Raw genomic sequence first — 19607 nt, forward strand, 5'->3', positions numbered from 1 at the left:
GGGAGCAATTCTCCTTGCGAGAATGGAACGCAAAGCATAACGGCTTATGGTCTGTGTAGATGGTGAAGTCGCGGGCTTCGACCATGTGCCGGAAATACTTTATCGCCTCATAAATCGCAAGGAGTTCGCGATCGTAAGGCGAGTACTTCTGCTGGGCAGGACTCAGCTTGCGCGAGAAGAAGGCTAGCGGCTCCCAGCCCTTCTCCTCGTTGAACTGCTGTACAACCGCGCCCATAGCCACATCGGATGCATCTGTGACTATACAGAGCTTCGCCTGTGCATCTGGATGAGCCAAAAGAGCAGCCTGGCTCAAGTCCTGCTTACAGCGATCGAATGCTTCCTGCTCTGCCGGCGTAAAGTGGACTGGATGCGAAGCTTTCACCGAACCCGCCAAGAGAGCGTTCAGAGGAGCTTGATTCTGGGCAGCACCGGGTACGAACCTGCGGTAAAAGTTCAACATACCCAGAAAACGCCTGAGCTCCCTTACGTTCTTGGGCGGTGGGAAGTCCTTGATTGCATCAACCTTGGCAGGGAGGGGCTTGGTGCCTTCAGCAGAGATACGGTAGCCTAAGAATGTTACCTCTGCAGCTCCGAAGACACACTTGGCAGTGTTTATCACCATGCCATAGTCCTGCAACCGGGTGAACAGCTGACGAAGATGGGCTTCATGGGTCTTCTCGTCCTTCGAGAAGACTAAGAAGTCGTCCAGATAGCTGTAACAGAAGTCAAGTCCCCGCAACATCTCATCCACGAAGCGCTGAAACGTCTGTCCGGCATTTCGAAGCCCGAACGTCATGAACGGGAATTCGAAAAGACCGAACGGCGTTGTTATGGCGGTCTTCGGGATGTCCTCAGGGTTGACGGGGATCTGGTTATAGGCCTTAACAAGGTCAATGGTTGAAAACACGCGGCAGCCTGTGATACTCTGCGTGAAATCCTGGATATGGCGAATAGGATACCTATCAGGTACTGTTCGCGCGTTGAGCATCCTGTAATCGCCGCAAGGTCTCCAACCATTGTCCTTTTTAGGGGCCAAATGCAGGGGAGAGGCCCAAGGGGACTCGGAGGGTCTGGCTATGCCACTAGCGAGCATAGAAGAAAACTCCTCCTTGGCGATCTTCAATTTATCAGGAGCCAACCTACGAGGGGCACTGTAAACTGGGGGTCCAGGTGTGGTCCGGATATGGTGTAGTGTACTGTGTTTGATTGTGCGATGTATGCCAGATGGGCGTGTGATGTCGGGATATTCCCGTAGTATTGCGTGGTAAACAGACTCACCAGTTACAACTTTGACTGAGGCAATGTCATCAGACGATCGGGCAGACAAACCCGCGGTCGAAAGTAGAGTATTGCCGTCCATGAGTCGATGTTCCCTGCAATTGACAATAAGATTGTAATGAATTAAAAAATCAACGCCTATTATCGCCCTTGTTACATCCGCAACAACAAACCGCCAGACAAAGTCGCGGCGCAAACCTATACTAAGCACTAGATGCACGTACCCGTACGTGTTTATCACCGTGCCGTTAGCGGCGCACAAGTTATAATTCGTCGGCGGCCTGCGTTCTTTTAATATACTACGCGGAAAAACACACAAATCACTACCTGTGTCCACGAGGAATGTGATCTTTGACCTGGAGTCCATGATGAATAAGCGACCTTTGCTAGGGCAGCCGCTCGCCGCCATCACCGACTGCCCGATGCATTTCCCGACTGGTAATCACAAGGCTTGATGCACCTCTGAGCTTGCTCTCCGAACTTGTGATGGTACCAGCAGGTAGGGAACTTCCGGTAGTTGGAGTTGGACCTCTTGGACGCTGAACGCTGCCTGGTGTGACTCGATGACCTTCCCCTGGGCCGGGACATCCGCCCGACCTTAGCATCCAACGCCTGCATCCGCCTGCTCAGTTCCGCAATCTGCAGCATCAGGGGTTCCGACGACGTGGAGGGTAGCGCTGCTGCTGCCACCTGCGGGGCGGGCGTGACGACGTCATGAAGGCGATCGGCGAGCTCCGCCAAGTCCTCCAGGGATGACTTTAATTGCGACGCGACAATATCCTGCGTCCGTTTCGGTAGCCGGTTGACCCAAATAGAACGCAGAAAGTCCTCGGGCAGTCCAGGTCCCGCCAGGTTCTGAAGGTGCCGAAGAAATTGTGACGGTTTCCTGTCTCCTAACTCTTCAAGGTTCAGGATCTGCTGTACCTTCCTCTCCCGCGACGCAGAAAGGCGCTTAATTAGCTCCGTCTTGAGCTTACCATACTTGTCATCTTCTGGTGGTGACGTAATAATATCCTCGACCTCCGCCGCATATTGAGGTTCGAGTTGCGCCATGGCATAGTAAAATTTGGTCTCGTCTGTCGTTACTCGGGATAAACGAAATTGTCCTTCCAGCTGCGCAAACCATAGCGCAGGTTTGTCAGGATAAAACGGTGGCACCTTGACGCCAACCCGAAATGACTCAGCCGTTAAGTGCTCGGCGCCATTTTGTAACGGTACTCTTTTCTCATCAGTGCCATCTTCGCCTCAAGAATCCTAAGGAATCAAATGGTACCCTTACTTTTATCGTTTCTGGAAGTTAAAAAAAAACTTAAATATTGAAATTTCAGGTCCTGTATTTTTGTAATTTTTCAATATATTATTTTAATATCCACATTATTGTGATAAATTGCACGTTTGCTATCTATTTTATTAGATTTTGTTATGAAATTCAACACGTGTCATCATCCCTATTAGTCCATAGGCTAGCACCATGTTAACCACATTTCCTAAAACTATAGCCTGCTGCATTCGACTTTATTTTGGACAGTATATTTTGGTATGGCCATATACGCCGTAGACCGGTAGAATACGTCGGAAAAAGATGCCTCAACCTCACTGTCCAAGGTCCTAGATCACGCGGCCGCGGGAGGCCTAAGAAGCGCGGGCTGGACGTCGTGACAGCGGACATGCAAGAGAACAATCTCACACCCGAGGATGCCGAAGACCGGGCGAAGTGGAGAAGACTGAGCAGGAAAGCGGACCCTGACGCTATTAGACCGGGAAAACGCTAGGTTGAAGAAGAAGATATATATGACCTGTCTCGACAAAATTCTAGTTTTTTTAACGTCAAATGTTAATGATTGTTGTGTGTTCACAGAGCCAGCTTTCGGCGTCAGTGCGTGCCGCACAAGCGACGGCGGAAAGCGAAAGTGCGTGTGCGTGCGTGTTGCGCTGCGGTCTGCAACGCGCCGCCTCTCGCGTCACCGCGCTCGCCGCTCTTCACAAGGACACCCAGCCCGTACGTTTCTATTCTACCTACTGTTACATCCCACAGAGCCAGCTATCGGCGTCAGTTCGTGCCGCACAAGTGTCGGCGGAAAGCGAGGGCATCTGCGACGTCCTGCCACCTCTCGAGTCATGGCATTGGTTGAACCGGTAACCAATCGCGCTTCACGACTTTTACTGTGGTGACGAAATAGTATTTTATGCAACCGTTGTTTAAGAGGGGTCAAAAAAGGCGAGTGGCGTGAGTAACAATTTGAGGCGAAGCCGAAAATTGTTAATAAAGACGCCACGAGTATTTTTTGACTCAGTTAAACAACGTTGCATACAATACTTTTTCTACGACCAAGCACTTACTTTGAAAAAAAAAATTAAATTAAAAAATATTTTTCATTTTTCATACTTTAAACAAGTGGAATCATATAGGACATAATATGTAGGTAAACAAACCAAACCCGGCCACCGCGCCCCGCGCCCCACGGCCGGTTGGTCAGCGACACCTTCTTGTAACTCATGAGGCCCTGGTACTTGCTCTTAGTTAAATTACAATTTTGGATAGTTTTTTTCTCGATTTTGGCCACAGTAGCCTATGGAGACTAACAAGCAACGCTAAGCGGTGTTCATAGTCTATGGATCTTGCTATATTACGGGTGTCACATGCGCGTTTCTGACTTCTGAAGCAATTTGATTGTTTCTACTATAGAACCTAATGAATATTTTGTAAATTGGCAGCAATGCACTTAGTACTCATCTGTCAGATATGACAATTAAAATTAGGTTGGCAACAATGTATTTCATACAATATTTTTTAAGTGGTGATTACACGAAGTATCGTAAAAGTACCAAAAAGATACTGCGTGTATGCACAAATACTTTTTTGGGGAATAGACTAAAGACCTGTCTTGACAACTATAACAGAGGGGTTTAAAGGTGTGTGTACGACCTTTTAAATGGCAAATAAAAGTATGGGAGTAGAAAAAATACGTTTTGCGTTTAGTTAATGTCGATTTGAGTTAAGGTGAATTCTCAAGCGTTTGAACTGGATGGTCGGCGGTCTGGATGGTGGTGGCGTGGATTTGTGTTTCATATTTCTTCTCTTAGTTTACAATCCTGCACTAAGTATAAGTTTTCTGTTTGACCCATTGGTTGACTGGTAGAGAATGCCTTAAGGCATTAAGTCCGCCATTTGTACATTTTTTATCGTGCAATAGTTTAAATAAATAAATAAATTATTTACTTTTGATTCATATTAAAATCGGAATCGTTATAATGTATCTTTTAATTTAAACAAAGCATCATCACTGTTTCTGCCCCTGCCTATTTTATTTTAGTAGTATTTTTTATGAAAGAAGAACGTAGTAGAAGCGGTGTAGACTCACATGTCCCCGCCGGGCACTGATGGGAATAGGTGCATTCACATAAATCATTCGCATCCGTCTCCGCCTCACGTATGGCGGGGTAACGTGGGAATACACCGTAAAACGCTGAAGGTCGTTTTAAGCTTTGGATTCCTCCGAAAACGGTGCCGTCATATTACGGCCGCTATATAGCGTTGACTGACGTCACTAGAACGTAGTCTATGTAAACAAGATGGCGCGGTTTCCTAGACGGCGTTACGTTACGTTGGTTGTCAACGTAACGTAAGATGACGGCCGTCATGACGGTGTCGATAGTTTCGTGAACGTTTTATTAGATAGCGGTGACCCCATTTTGAATAAATGACACGAGATTTGAATAAATGATTCCGTACTACGATTATTTTCCTCTTCTGATGATATTTCATCCTCCAAGTAAATTATAGATGATCAAGCAAATCTTGTCAGTAGGAAAAGGCGCGAAATTCAAATTTTCTATGGGACGTTATCCCATCGCGCCTACATTTTTCAAATTTGCCGCTTTGACCTTGGTGGATGACGGTGTGTTATGGCGCCGTGGTACTTTCCACATGTCGCCACCGTAAAGACGGTCGTCTTTTGCGGCCGCTATATGACGGCCGTCATATGACGGCACCGTTTTCGGAGGAATCTAAAGCTTTACCTTTGAATGTTTCCGTAGGAGGAGGAGAAGACGGAGGGCGGGGCCGGCGTGCCGGGGCGCGCGGCGGCGTGGCTGACGTGGTGGCGCGTGTCGGGCGGCGAGCTGGGCGCGCTGGGCGCCGCGCTCGCCGAGCTGCAGGCAGCCTCGGCGCCGCCCGACGCCTCGCCCGCGGCGCTGGCGCGCGCCTCGCTGGCCGACCTCAGCGACAGAGTGGCGGAGGCGGAGGTGCGCGCGGCGGCCTTGCAGGCGGACTGCGACCTGCTCAGGACTCTGGCCGGAGGTACGCTAACTTTCAAACTCATTCGGCTCGCCTGGTGCCGCGTGTCGGGTGGCGAGCTCACGCTCACCGTCAAAATATGAATTACATAAAATACATGATAGATAACAAAACCTCTTTTTTTTTGTATTTCAGTTTTAAAACAATTGTTATGGTTGTTATAAGATATTAGATAAAATAAGGTATCTACATTTATTGATAAAATTATACAAATTTTATTACTGTGATAGGTACTTTTATATTTTAGTTTTATTATTATTTTTCTCTTAGTTTATTGTTGTATGCACAAATAGCTCTGTTTTACTCTGTAGAAAACAATTTGAATTAACATGATGTTAAAATATTTTCATTAAGGAAACTGTAAGTCTAGTTTTAAGAAAATTTTCAGTATTATATATAACTATAAAAGACTGTTTGTTTCTTGAATAAATAAAAAAAAAATGAGTATACGAATCGAAGCTAAATAATAGCGTGTGAGAAACTTTTTCTTTATTTGTTTTCAGGAGCGGGTCGGGCGCTGTCATCGGCCGCGCCAGCGCTCACATCGGCAGCGGAGGCCCTCGCACAGATGTACCACCACGTGTGCGCCGTCAACGGCACGCAGCCTGAACGCCTGCTGCTGGAGCACGCCGCTACAGACGGTAATACTTTTCGCGCATTCCGCGCCAAATTATACTTATGAATTGTATTTTAAGACTTATTTTTTTGAAAAGTCGTTAAGAAAAGTTAATATTTACGTGCGTAAGTAACATTTACATTTATCTCGGGTCCTTTCTTCGCTTGAATGTCTCGCGAAAGACATCTAAGGTTGCACACATTTTTATTTATCTCATAAGTTTATTGCGTGCGCTACAATGTACATATTGATATACACAGACAAGACATCCTCCAGGCTGAGCATAGTAGCGCTACCCCCTCTGCCACAAATATACGGAAGTTTTACTCCATTTTCGAGTCAAAGTGTCTTCGTGTGACGTCCGTGTCTTTCAACGGACCAATCACGGCACGGGACTCGCTCACCTCGTCCCCCGCATCTCAGTATTCTTGGCAGCATCGGTTTCATGAAACAATTGCTCTAAACTCCGTCTAGAGGATTCCTAGTCTATGTTGATATACCTTCGGCACTCGCATCAAATAGTATTATTGTGTGTCGGCAGGTGTGGGCGGGGACGGGCGCGGGCTGGGCGTGGAGACGGAGGAGTCTGCGCTGGCGCTGGCGGCGGGCGAGCTGGAGGGGCTGCGCGCGGCCGGCGCGGTGGCGCGCGCCGCCGACACGCTGCTGGACCAGCTCACGCACCTGCGCGCCGCGCTCGACGCCGCGCTCGACTCGCGCCGCCACCACCACCGCGCGCCCGGTAACGTATGACTGCCGCCGACACGCTGCTGGACCAGCTCACGCACCTGCGCGCCGCGCTCGACGCCGCGCTCGACTCGCGCCGCCACCACCACCGCGCGCCCGGTAACGTATGATGACTGCCGCCGACACGCTGCTGGACCAGCTCACGCACCTGCGCGCCGCGCTCGACGCCGCGCTCGACTCGCGCCGCCACCACCACCGCGCGCCCGGTAACGTATGACTGCCGCCGACACGCTGCTGGACCAGCTCACGCACCTGCGCGCCGCGCTCGACGCCGCGCTCGACTCGCGCCGCCACCACCACCGCGCGCCCGGTAACGTATGATGACTGCCGCCGACACGCTGCTGGACCAGCTCACGCACCTGCGCGCCGCGCTCGACGCCGCGCTCGACTCGCGCCGCCACCACCACCGCGCGCCCGGTAACGTATGATGACTGCCGCCGACACGCTGCTGGACCAGCTCACGCACCTGCGCGCCGCGCTCGACGCCGCGCTCGACTCGCGCCGCCACCACCACCGCGCGCCCGGTAACGTATGACTGCCGCCGACACGCTGCTGGACCAGCTCACGCACCTGCGCGCCGCGCTCGACGCCGCGCTCGACTCGCGCCGCCACCACCACCGCGCGCCCGGTAACGTATGATGACTGCCGCCGACACGCTGCTGGACCAGCTCACGCACCTGCGCGCCGCGCTCGACGCCGCGCTCGACTCGCGCCGCCACCACCACCGCGCGCCCGGTAACGTATGACTGCCGCCGACACGCTGCTGGACCAGCTCACGCACCTGCGCGCCGCGCTCGACGCCGCGCTCGACTCGCGCCGCCACCACCACCGCGCGCCCGGTAACGTATGATGACTGCCGCCGACACGCTGCTGGACCAGCTCACGCACCTGCGCGCCGCGCTCGACGCCGCGCTCGACTCGCGCCGCCACCACCACCGCGCGCCCGGTAATACCTGTACACGATCATTTATGTCTACTCACACAGAGGCAACAGACTTCTCTGTCTGACTTTAATGAGTAACCTTTAACACTCGACGCACCAAATTAACAGACCGAACGTTTTGTAACCGTGTGAGTTATATACGCCCCGCAAGAATTCGAATAAGCGAATTATGTTACCACCACCACCCATAATTTTGCGAGCCCTGGGGACACTAAAAAGTGTTAATAGTATTTTATACAATCGTGATATAATGGAGAGCTTTTCAATCGAGTACCGTGTTTATGCTGAGTTACCTAAGTGAGATACAAGATTAAAAAGCTTGATTATATCACTATTATATACAATACTTTTTCTACGAGTCCACAAAAATAATACTTCGAACTAGTAGAATCATATAGGTAAACAAACCAAAAGTATACAGCTAATATACGCGAACAGCCGCGATACCTTCATACTCGTACGCGCCGGTGGGTTGGTCAACTACACCTTCTCGTAACTCATGAGGCCCTGATACTTGCTCCGCGATAAATTCAATTTATAGACACTTTTTGTCGATATAGTTGACTAAACTGTTTCGACTGTTTTCATTATAGTTGACTAAACTGTTTCGAAATATATATTATAGTTGAGTTGGGGGCCCATACATTAAAAGTACCCAATTGCAGTTTGGTATACGAAATCTTAATTCAAAAATTACAGTCGACGATTAGAAAAAAAAACTACAAATCCTGTCCAAATTATGTCTACCCCTCGTGCCCCGTCCCGTACCCATATATAATCTACATATCCTTCCTTCCCAGGCTCCACAGATTCCCTGTTCTGGAAACAGAAATACTCCTGGAATACCATTAAGAAAGCTAAAGAACAATGCAACGCCAAACTAAAGTCCGCTGACATTAAACGAAAACTTACCCACCTTCAGCCTAAACTACAGAAAAAGATGACGTATGAACAATGCATCAGCTATAGCGGCGTCGGTAGAGTGAAAAAAATCACGGACTACTTTGAACACATATCTAAAAACTCCATAGAAAACAAGCTAAGAATAGATAAAGACGCTTGGCGATCGAACGATTGCTTCTCGAAATTCAACCTTAACGCTACGTACAATAAGACCATTCCTAGAATAAGAAAACCCGTAACTAGAAATCCCGCGAATTTCCATTCAGAGTGGAAGAACGCGTTGAAACAGAGCGCGCACTGCCGGGGCGTGCAGAATAATATGTTGAGTAGTGTGGGAGACTCCTTGCGGCTGTTGTTGCTGCACTATATTATGTGATCTAGGTCTAACAGTAAGATAACGCAACTTATTTACAATGTAGAGTAGTTCATTATCTGACAGTAGTTTGAATTCTAACCTTATTTTTAGTTAGTTTTTTGAGAAATCATTGAGTCGGGCAAGATTTGTACATCCGTCCAATCGCTCTAACTGAACTATCGACGCTTACTTGATCCTCGAACCAGTCCATCGACCTTCATCCATCCATGTATTCTATTAATTTTTATTCCACTTAAAAAAAACATTCGGTCATGCAGTTTCGTGTAGACATGCTATTTTATCTTTATCTTCATTCACTACATTTAGGTATCTGTCCAGCAATGGATGTCCCGTGATTCGATAATAATAATCAACTCTTCCCAGGAATGGAATCCGAAGAGCGCGCCGCCGAGCTGGCCGAAATGCAAGAGCAAGTCATCAAGCTCAAATCCCTCCTGTCGACCAAGCGCGAGCAGATCGCGACGCTGCGCACCGTACTCAAGTCCAACAAGAACACGGCCGAGGTGGCGCTCGCCAACCTGAAGAGCAAGTACGAGACGGAGAAGACCATCGTCACCGAGACCATGCTCAAGCTCAGGAACGAGCTGCGGCTGCTCAAGGAGGACGCCGCCACATTCTCCAGTGAGTTGACAATGTTGTTCTAGCAAGTCTAACTCAAATCCCTCCTGTCGACCAAGCGCGAGCAGATCGCGACGCTGCGCACCGTGCTCAAGTCCAACAAGAACACGGCCGAGGTGGCGCTGGCTGCTGGCTGGCAGCTGAGTTGACAGCCATGTTGTTATAGTAAATCCTTTAGTTCTAATACCTGCTCTCCCAAACAGCTTGTAAAAAAAAAACGGTGAAATTTTGCAATCGCGTAGGTTTTGTGTATATCTTTTTCCAACCGTACGGGACCTAGGAAATCCAGCAAGATGTCAAGCTCAAATCATTACTTTCAATTACAGTTTAACTACTCATTTTAGCATCGTAGAACTTACAACTCTTTTGCGTCCAGGTCTCCGCGCCATGTTCGCGGCGCGTTGCGAGGAGTACGTGACGCAGGTGGACGAGCTGACGCAGGCCCTCGCCGGCGCGGAGGACGAGAAGAAGACCCTCAACCAGCTGCTGCGGCTCGCCGTGCAGCAGAAGCTGGCGCTCACGCAGCGCCTCGAGGAGCTGGAGGTGCGTGCAGGTCTCGGTTGACAGAGTCCCAACTCGATCCTCACTTTGTCATACTACTTGTGGTCCGTGACGCTGGTGGACGCGACAACTATATTTTTAAGCAGAAACTCCTCTTTTACTCGTCAGATTCACGTTCTTTCCGAACCTAAATATAGTCTTATTACATATTTTTTTCATTAACTGTGTGTTTCTGCAGGTGGACCGCGAGATGCGCACCCGGCGCGTGCCCAAGGCGGCGGGGCCGACGCGAACGCGCGGGCGGGATTTCTAGCGGCTCGTGCTCGCGCTCAAGGCCGCCGCGCTCGCCCTGCGCGCGCTGCTCGCGCGGCCGCCCCGCGCCGCCCGCCTGCCCGGCTCCCTCTCCGCGCCCAGCATGCGCTGACGGTGACGGTGACCGAGTGGACGACGAACTTAATACTTGCGACCTATGCTCGCTCGATCGATACTTAAACTGCGATATCTGGCGCAGTCGGTAGGATCGACGCTCAGGCCGGAGAGGACGCCGTCTTCTAGTTTAGTGTTATCGCACCTCTCTCGGCGGTCCCGATGTCTAATCGATGCGAGTTTTACGAATTTACCGCGTCGCGTCTCCCCGACTAGTGACGCGAAACTTGTCGATTTCGGACACGTACAGTGATTAGTGATTCCCGGGGCGCCGCGCGGGTGACAAGTTAGAGTGAGCGCGGCGCCCCGACGTTTTTTATAAATCGTTCTTAGGCAACTAAATTATTTATACGTTTTATAAAATTATCTTACTAACCGTACCAATAAGATTAGGCGGAGGGGCCCCGCCGATAGAGGGCGCGCGCACGCTCGGGACCGGAACCGTCAAACTGTGCAATAGCGTGCGCGCGCCCGGGGGAGGTGAAGTTAAACTTTGGTCGGCGGAGCCCCTCCATGAGTGGTTGGTGTTTGATTAAAGTTGACTGATTTTAATGTGTGGCGCCCGAGCGGGCGGTTGTTGTTCGCGTCGCGTCGCCGACTAGTGTATCGAATTTCCTCCTATTCGTATCTACTGCGCCGTCAAATTAATGTTGATCGAGTATTTTTGTAACAGTTGCGGTGTATTTTTATTACGCGAATGAATTTATCGCCGTTGTTATGTCGCGTACGAGACGATATGTCCCTCGCGAAGCAGATTTTACTATTATTATCGTGTCGAAACAGGAATTATCGATAAAGCCGTGCGAAGTTATTTTTTATGACATGTTTATAATATAATTGTACGGTTCGCATATACATTTAATGATTACGAAATCCTCTACTCGATACGAATGTTTAAGTACGTCCAAAATGAAATTTCTAAAAATAATGATCGGTGTCCATCCATTGTGCGCAAAAAGACTATGTAATCTGTTCTATAGTCTGTCGTAGGTTCGTTGTGTTTGTGGCCCTCCGCCGATACTTTCGTCCATCTTGTTGTAGCGTAGTGTCCGCGTTTGTTTGACCTGCCGTCCCGTGGCCGCGTGCCACTCGCGTCCATTCTTGTCCAGCGCCGACCGGCCGGTCGCACTCGACCTGTGTCTGTTTGCTCCACGTATTTTTATCTTTAAAACAAACCGGTCTCTAGGTTGCTCAATCTCGCTCACGGCGGCCGGTCGGCGTTTCTATTATTAAGAGGAAATTTACAAATATTATTGACTTGTTACGGTATTGTTTACGTTGTGTATCGTGGATGTGATAGGCGGCTCGCCTCGGCGCGACGTAGTCGTAGTGTCCAGACCTAGGCTAGTTCGACCGTTCCATGTAGGGGCACTCGCCCGTAGTTGTAGGTATTTTCACTGGATTAGATATAGTTCTAGTTAATACGGTAACCTCCAAGTATACTTCGTAGGTTATCTATGAGATCTCCGTCGAGATGCGTAGTGAATTGGTTTGCAATATTAACATTACTAGCATAATTTGTTTGCATAGCTCAAAGCGGGCTCGCCCGAGGACCATAGCCTTGCATTTATTGTTTTTAGACTATCGTATGAATTAGCTTTTATCGTAGCCTCTTTATGTACTTAAACGATGGACTTACCAGCAGTAGTTAGTATTTATCTTTATTTATATTTTTTCTAGCTAAGCAGCAGACATCGTTTATGTATTATTTATGTCTAGTCAATGTTACCGCCGCGCGCGCCGCTGTCTACGCCGAGCCAGATACTCTGTTAATTGTATTTGTTACCTTATGTTAAAGTATTACTATTTTTCTTACGGTTGTTATGAAATCAGTATTTAATTGCCCTTATCTTCCGTCTTATAATCGAGGAATGAAATCGTTTCTAGTATTACTATATATCTGGCTGGGATCGGGACAGCGGCGCGGACGGACCAGCGTCAAAGTTTCCATGGTGGCAAAGCACTATGTCTATTTATACTTTTATCACTATAAGCCTCTTTCGTCCACATACATTTATCTTGACATTGTTATGTTTAATAGTATTGTACACAAGTTTTTTGACATCAAATCATTTACATTAATTTATATCAGATTGTTATATTTTGTTAAAATGAATTTGACTACACGAGCGGCGGTTAGCCAGCCGCCGACCGTGTTACTGTGAATCGATGGCCTGATCTCGGCTTATTGAACGTTATGAAGTGTAACTGAGCTCGATATCAATGAATCAGAGATAAAGGCCTCGGCAGGAGTCGCTCGATGTCTGCTGCCACTCGCCGGTGGTGGTTCAGAGCGATTAACCAAATATTTCTCTATTTAAGTATACACTTAACTCTTTAGAATAGGTACTTATTTTGCATATATATAATTTTCTATCATAGAAGATGATTGAGTTTTTATAATCATTAAAGATTTAAAAGTATTTAAAACGCGCGCTAGTTTACTATATTGCGACATGATTTAGTATTGGGCAAACGGTCGCATGGATGTTCCCACTTCACTTATAGTCCGTAGCCGAAGTCAACTATTGCACAGTTTGACGGTTCGTCATATATTCCTAGAGTAGATACGCAAGATGGCCACTGTACTACTGTCGTTACTTTAACTTTCACGTAATCATATCAGATTACAAGTCTTTGCATAATAGAATCTCAAACAGATGTAACCAATGAGCTTTAGATGTTATGTGTTCGCTGTATTTCAGAGTCAGGACAGATCACGAACCAGTTTCGGGAACATATCATGACATAAGGACTATATTTTCAAACTGTAAGGCACGCCGTGTTGTCGCAATGACTGATATCAATCATGTATGAGAATAATAAATTATTATATTTAACATTTGACTTTTATTTTTGGGTGTAGTAAATAAAAAACGAATTAATGATTGGATAGTTTATTTAGATAGTCAAGTGTACATTACTGTTGATGACTGCTACAAAATGTTACATAGTCGCTACCCTAACCGGTAATTAAGGTACCTAATGTGTCTATACATTCATTTGCAGACATTTTGTGACCGTAAGGACCTGTGTTGTGTTTAGCCAGCGCGGAACTATCTTACACGACGAAGCGTTAAGAAATATATGACCCGTTCGATTGACTTCAAATAAATACATGTCAGATATTACTACGCATTTCGTTTTGCAAGATCCTACTGCAGCTAACTGTATTTGCAAATAGTAAGGTCACCATAATCCCCGGTGAAGGCACGAGTAAATACAAAACCTGTTTATGTCTGAGTATATATATCCATGAACAGGGCTTTAACTTCATCGTATTATCGCCAAGTCGGTTACCTACAGGGGGCCGATTTTTTAATTTCGAGCGCTCGATATCGTCACTCGAAAATGTGTGGAAAACGGTCAAATGCTAATTTTTGAAAGCAATAGAAATTAGGAATCTAGTGGTATTTTGACCACTCGTTTTCAATTCTATTAGTGGTATAGTCTTGGGTCGTCCCATTCGTTTTTCGTCAAGTTCTTAAATTAGTCCTATTCTGTTTTCGTCACGCATTCTACATTGAAAGCCACCGACGATTGTGACGAATGTAGAATGGGTGACGAAAGCAGAATAGGACTAATTAATTTAAGAACTTGACGAAAAACGAATCGGACGACCCAAAACGATAGGTACCCTATTAGTAGAATTTTAATGCCTAGTAGTGGAGATATTATTGAACGAAATCGAGCGGTCGAAATTAAAAACTCGGCCCCCAGGTTCGAGTCTTCGAGGTCGATTACCCCTGGCCCCTGGGAAGGGTAACTTGCTGAAACATGGGCCAACTATTTTTCACCAACGGTTAGCTGATGTTATAGTACCCTATACGTTAAAATATTAATCTTATAAATGTAATGTAAATATTTACGTATTTTATTACGCGTTTTTTTTAAAGAAAATAACATTTTTAAATTATATTTACAATTTTTATAATATGACTAAGGTTAAATAAGGGTTACAATTTTATTTTGACTAAAATTTAGGCGGTACAAAACTACATTACAATTCAATACATAAAAAAAATATAGCTATCCAATTCATTTTAATTCAACGCACGAAATAAATAAATAGGTTGTTAGAATAATATAAAATAAACCAAAGATTCATTGATTGTATAAGATGTGTAAACTGTGTTTCTGTTTATGGTTGACTGGTAGAGAATGCCTAGACTCTAGGGCTCTAGGCCCTAGAGGCATTAAGTTCGCCTGTTTTACTTTTGTTATGTGCAATAAAGTTAAACGTAAAAAAGTCTAAGAAAAAATCGTGCTTAGAATTTTTCAGCTGACGTAGATGGCGCTGTACGGCGGCACATCATCTGGTAACTAGTTGCCAAAAGTTGACGTTTGACAATCGAGTGACCATAATGACATGACATGACACACTCCGACATCAATTTCAGCTGCCATACTAGAGCGAATGATTTTTGGCCGAGCGAAGGGAAGGTCTTCGTTTCAGTTTGGTCATAAATGCTTTCGTATGTTTGAAATTCAAACTTTGAATAGTTTCCTCTACAAGTCGCATTTCTCAACCGATTCTCGAGGAATTTTGTGAGGAGATTCAATAATTATTAGACTTTTTTGTTAATCAAGTTTTTGTTTTTTTAATGAAGAAATTGGGGTTCGCGAGATCTACAGCTCACAGAGCCACCCAGTTCTCAGAGTTTACACCTCTTCTACAATCAATAACTCTTTGTATAACCTTAATCAAATAAAACACATGGTTACAAGTCAAACCGAAACTCATAACATTGAGCCGGAAAGACATACAAGTCATTTCAAATTGCAATTTTTATTATAGTCCTTCGTTTTTAAAGCCTGACTGACCAGTAATCACAGACCTAGAATCCGCTCGCGCTTGACAGACAGCTTAAGTGTGCGAAAGGGAAGCCATCACGTATATGATCATCCCATGAGTGCGAAAGAGTCGGACTACCAATGAGAAAACGTAACCACTTTTGAGTTTGACGACGGCCGCTGACGGCCAAGAGCGTATCACGGTAATTGAAAAATATACACGAATTAGGACGAAAAGTATTAAATAAAGTAATTCAGTGAAGATGGTGTCTTGTAGTGTGCCTGGTTGCAGTGTCACAGGGCCAAATAATCCAAGCAAATACTCATTTCAGAGGATTTATGATATTCCGAGCGAAATTTTCATAACGATATTTTGTCAAATTAACAGCGTAAAAAGTGTAAGAAGCCGGTTTATACAGTTCATTATAAGTTTTTCTTCCTTTGTGTGCTAATATTTTATCATATTAGTCTATAATTTAAAATATTTTGTGTAAAAACAACTGTTACTTTACGCTAGGGCTTGACAAAATGTTCATATGACAGTATCGATAACTTGTCGGTATATCAATAGCTATGTAATTATTTCTTCACAAGACATTAAGATTTTATAACCGACTTGAAATAATAACGAATGTTATACCTTTTTGAAGGTGCTCATGTTTAGCAATAAATTTAAACTTCACTTTCCAACACAGTAAGAGTTACATTAAGATAAATCTGCAAGGATTTTGATAGCACACGCAGTGCAAGTGTTATTTATACGTCTTAATGTCGTAGAATTTTTACGTTTAAAACAACACATTTGAAAAAGTAGTCGATAAAGTAATCAAACATCGACAGATTATTAATATGTTGTAACTTGACATCACTATTTTTGATCTCACATAGACAATTTACGCACACACTTGAATTTCATTTTTGGTCACACTTTTGAAGATTGACAGTTGTTCTTGTTCATCTAATTCTATGCCAGTAATACATGATCATTGTCAAGAGGGCGCTGTTATTTTCATGTACAGGGTGACAGTTCAGTATAGTATGAAAAAGTTAGTTCCAGTGAAATTCCGCAACATGGCGCGTGATCATTATATTCCTGATCAGGCACCTTTTCGCCGCTACGTTAATGGGCGTTTTTTTTGTTGTCCCCTACACTTTTTTTCAAATTTGGGATTTTTTATGTTATTTCTACTCAGAATCACGAGCTCTTTCTATCCCAATAGGAGAAAAAAAGTGTCCTAAGGTTTTTATTTCCATTACGTCACCATTTTTCATAGACTTTGTATGGCGGTCGCGCAATGGAAAGATCGAAAAATGTATGGAAATTTTGGGACACTTTTTTTCTCCTATTAGGATAGACAGAGCTCGTGATTCTGAGTAGAAATAACATAAAAAATCCCAAATTTGAAAAAAAAAAGTGTAGGGGACAACAAATAAAAACGCCCTAATGAAGTAATAAAGTGTCATCAACGCAATGCCACAAATTGCACGTAAACAACCCGTATGACATATCAAGTCATGGCGTGTGTGGCACGAAATGTACCGACTTTATATCAAGTCAATGGCGGCGAAAAGGTTCAACAAAGCTTTTCTTTTTATTGCATTATTTATATTGAAAGTATCAGTTACGTATAAAAATACTACCAGTCAACTACCTTACAAACTAGTAAATTTTTAACGAGTTGCATTTTTATACTTTGAGTGATTAAATATGTTAATGTTATATTTATCTCCTTCGCTAGTGTCTTTTCATTTATTATTGATATATGTAGAGCGATAGAGATTCAGATTTCGGCGTTCTAATCCCTTATGCTAGTAGGTTTAATAAAAGTAATGTGTTTTAGACAATTATGGTTAAAATTCTTATAATATAACCTACAATTTCCTTTCCAGCACCAGGTCTCCGTTTTTACACGAGTCTTGCAAGCAGATTTTTACACCTTCACAAAACTCAAATAGATGAAATATTTTTACAATTTGTGGTCAATATATAATAGTAAAAGATATCGCCCCTTCAATATGACTGTACATATTGAAGGGGCGATATCTTTTAGCAGCAGAAGTTGTTAAGCGGGCGAGGTGTTCAAAATGACCTCGACACGCTCTTATTCTCTTAACAATAAAGTCGCGTCAAGATCATTTTGAACACCTGGCCCGCTTAGCACCTTCTGCTGCTGACTGTACGACGCAGTACACATAACAAATACATTGAAACTTATGTTTATGTAGGTATTAGTGGAGGTTCACAACCTGACCAAGCCAAACCCGTTAGCTATATTCTATTCGACCGTTACAAGATACAAAAATAATAAACAAGATAAATATGTTTCTTGTATGGAGGCCTCTAGTTTTTTTGTTATTTTATATTGTTTAATTTTTTTATTTGGATTTTGTAATATAGAAGTCACTTGATCCATTTTTTATCGGTAATCATAATCATTTTGACACTGCGATAAATGACTCGTTAAATGCACCTAAACTTAGTTGTTAGTCACAATTATATTTTTCAAACTTAAAAGCAATCGTGTTCAGTGAATGTCACAAACAAGTATACAATTCTCAACCTTAATCTAATGAAATAAGGTACAACATTTATATATATGTGACCTTGAGTGTACATTGTGAGTATAGGTGTTATTACTGGCACCCCTTATATGCCAGCGTCTATATGAAAGTGGCTTACGTTCAGGCGTGCCGTAGCGGTCCTGCAATTGCCACTAACGTGGTATAAAACATGTTGCGCATTACGGTAAGTTAGTCACAGATAACTACAGATATGCAAGTTACAAAAAGTTTCCTAGTAAAAAAGTTCTTGGAAATTTCACAAGAAATTATTAAATTGTACAACGGGACTTAATCGCGTATCTAAGTTTTAAGATTTACCTCCGACGTTTCGAAGACGGCGTTGTCCCCGTGGTGGACTGGCTTAAGTTGACATCAGCATCTTCTAAGCGCGCGAGTTTTTCGAACTACCCGCACTTGGTCTTGTTTATCAGCTTGAACGTTTTGCGCACTAGGGATGTCACTCTGTCGACACACAACACTAACGAAATACTACACTAAAACGTTCAAGCTGATAAACAAGACCAAGTGCGGGTAGTTCGAAAGAGTTATTAGTTACTAATGTGTTGCAGAAAGTTTTTTGACATAAATTTGTATTGCATAATGTTACTTGGCAGAAATGTCGTTTGGCAGAATTACCTTTCACATAGTATCAGCATACAATCACTTCGCAGAGTTTTATAATCCAGCGGGCTCAGAACGGATCCATTTTTATCGACTATCACTATGCCCGTCACTTTCGCACTTACATACTTGTTAGAACGTGACAGGCATGGTGATAAACGATAAAAATGCTACCGTGCTACTAGGGCAGAACCATATTTTGGCATACTGTTGATGATCATAATAGTATTTTAATCGAATATTGATTTCGCCGATAAATGTATTGCATACTAATTTGGTGGCATAAAGCTATCAAGTTTAATTAAAGGTGATGTTTATGGCAGTTGAGCTTACTTTTCTGGTAGCCGTTCGTTTTTGTAGGAGGTCGCAGCTCTAACCTAACCTAACCTATTTTTCTGACAGCCATTCGTTTTTGTAGGAGGTCGCAGCTCTAACCTAACCTATTTTTCTGACAGCCATTCGTTTTTGTAGGAGGTCGCAATTCTAACATAAACTAACCTTCTTTTCTGGCACACGTCCAATTTTGTTGGGGTCGCAGTTCTTACTTAAATAACTTAACCCGCTTTTCTGCTAGCAGAAAAAATCATTATGCCATAATAAGAGTATGCTGCAGGATGGTTATGGTACATAAAATTATGCTAAATGAAAGTCGGCAACAGTAATCTTCTGCTTAATGATATGCTGCAAAATGTATTGTATGCGTAGTAATTAGTAATGCCAAGTAATAGTTATGCAAAATTATCATTCGACTAAAAGTGTTTCTGCGATACATGTTATGCGAAATGTATTTCTGACAAACAATATTATGCCAGATGAGGGGAACCCAGTTCGAAAAACTTGCGCGGTTAGAAGATGCTGATGTCAACTTAAGCTAGTTTTCTCCGAGACCACGGGGACAACGCCGTCCTCGAAACGTCGGAGGTAAATC

The 19607-nt window shown here is 44.6% G+C and overlaps 1 protein-coding gene across 1 annotated transcript in view; it reads left to right on the plus strand.

Moving 5' to 3' along the window:
- LOC134655118 (protein bicaudal D) overlaps positions 1-13542 on the plus strand; it is a 31833-nt gene extending 18291 nt beyond the window's left edge. Inside the window, exons 6-12 of the mRNA XM_063510579.1 lie at positions 3137-3277; positions 5317-5578; positions 6079-6216; positions 6733-6930; positions 9521-9778; positions 10152-10318; positions 10515-13542. Of these exons, the coding sequence (XP_063366649.1) occupies positions 3137-3277; positions 5317-5578; positions 6079-6216; positions 6733-6930; positions 9521-9778; positions 10152-10318; positions 10515-10589 (1239 nt within the window). The 3' untranslated portion in view covers positions 10590-13542. The remainder of the gene's footprint in view (positions 1-3136; positions 3278-5316; positions 5579-6078; positions 6217-6732; positions 6931-9520; positions 9779-10151; positions 10319-10514) is intronic.
- Positions 13543-19607: the final 6065 nt, after the last annotated feature.

Source organism: Cydia amplana, chromosome 16 (genome assembly GCF_948474715.1).
Source record: "Cydia amplana chromosome 16, ilCydAmpl1.1, whole genome shotgun sequence".
Taxonomy (NCBI): Eukaryota; Metazoa; Arthropoda; class Insecta; order Lepidoptera; family Tortricidae; genus Cydia; species Cydia amplana.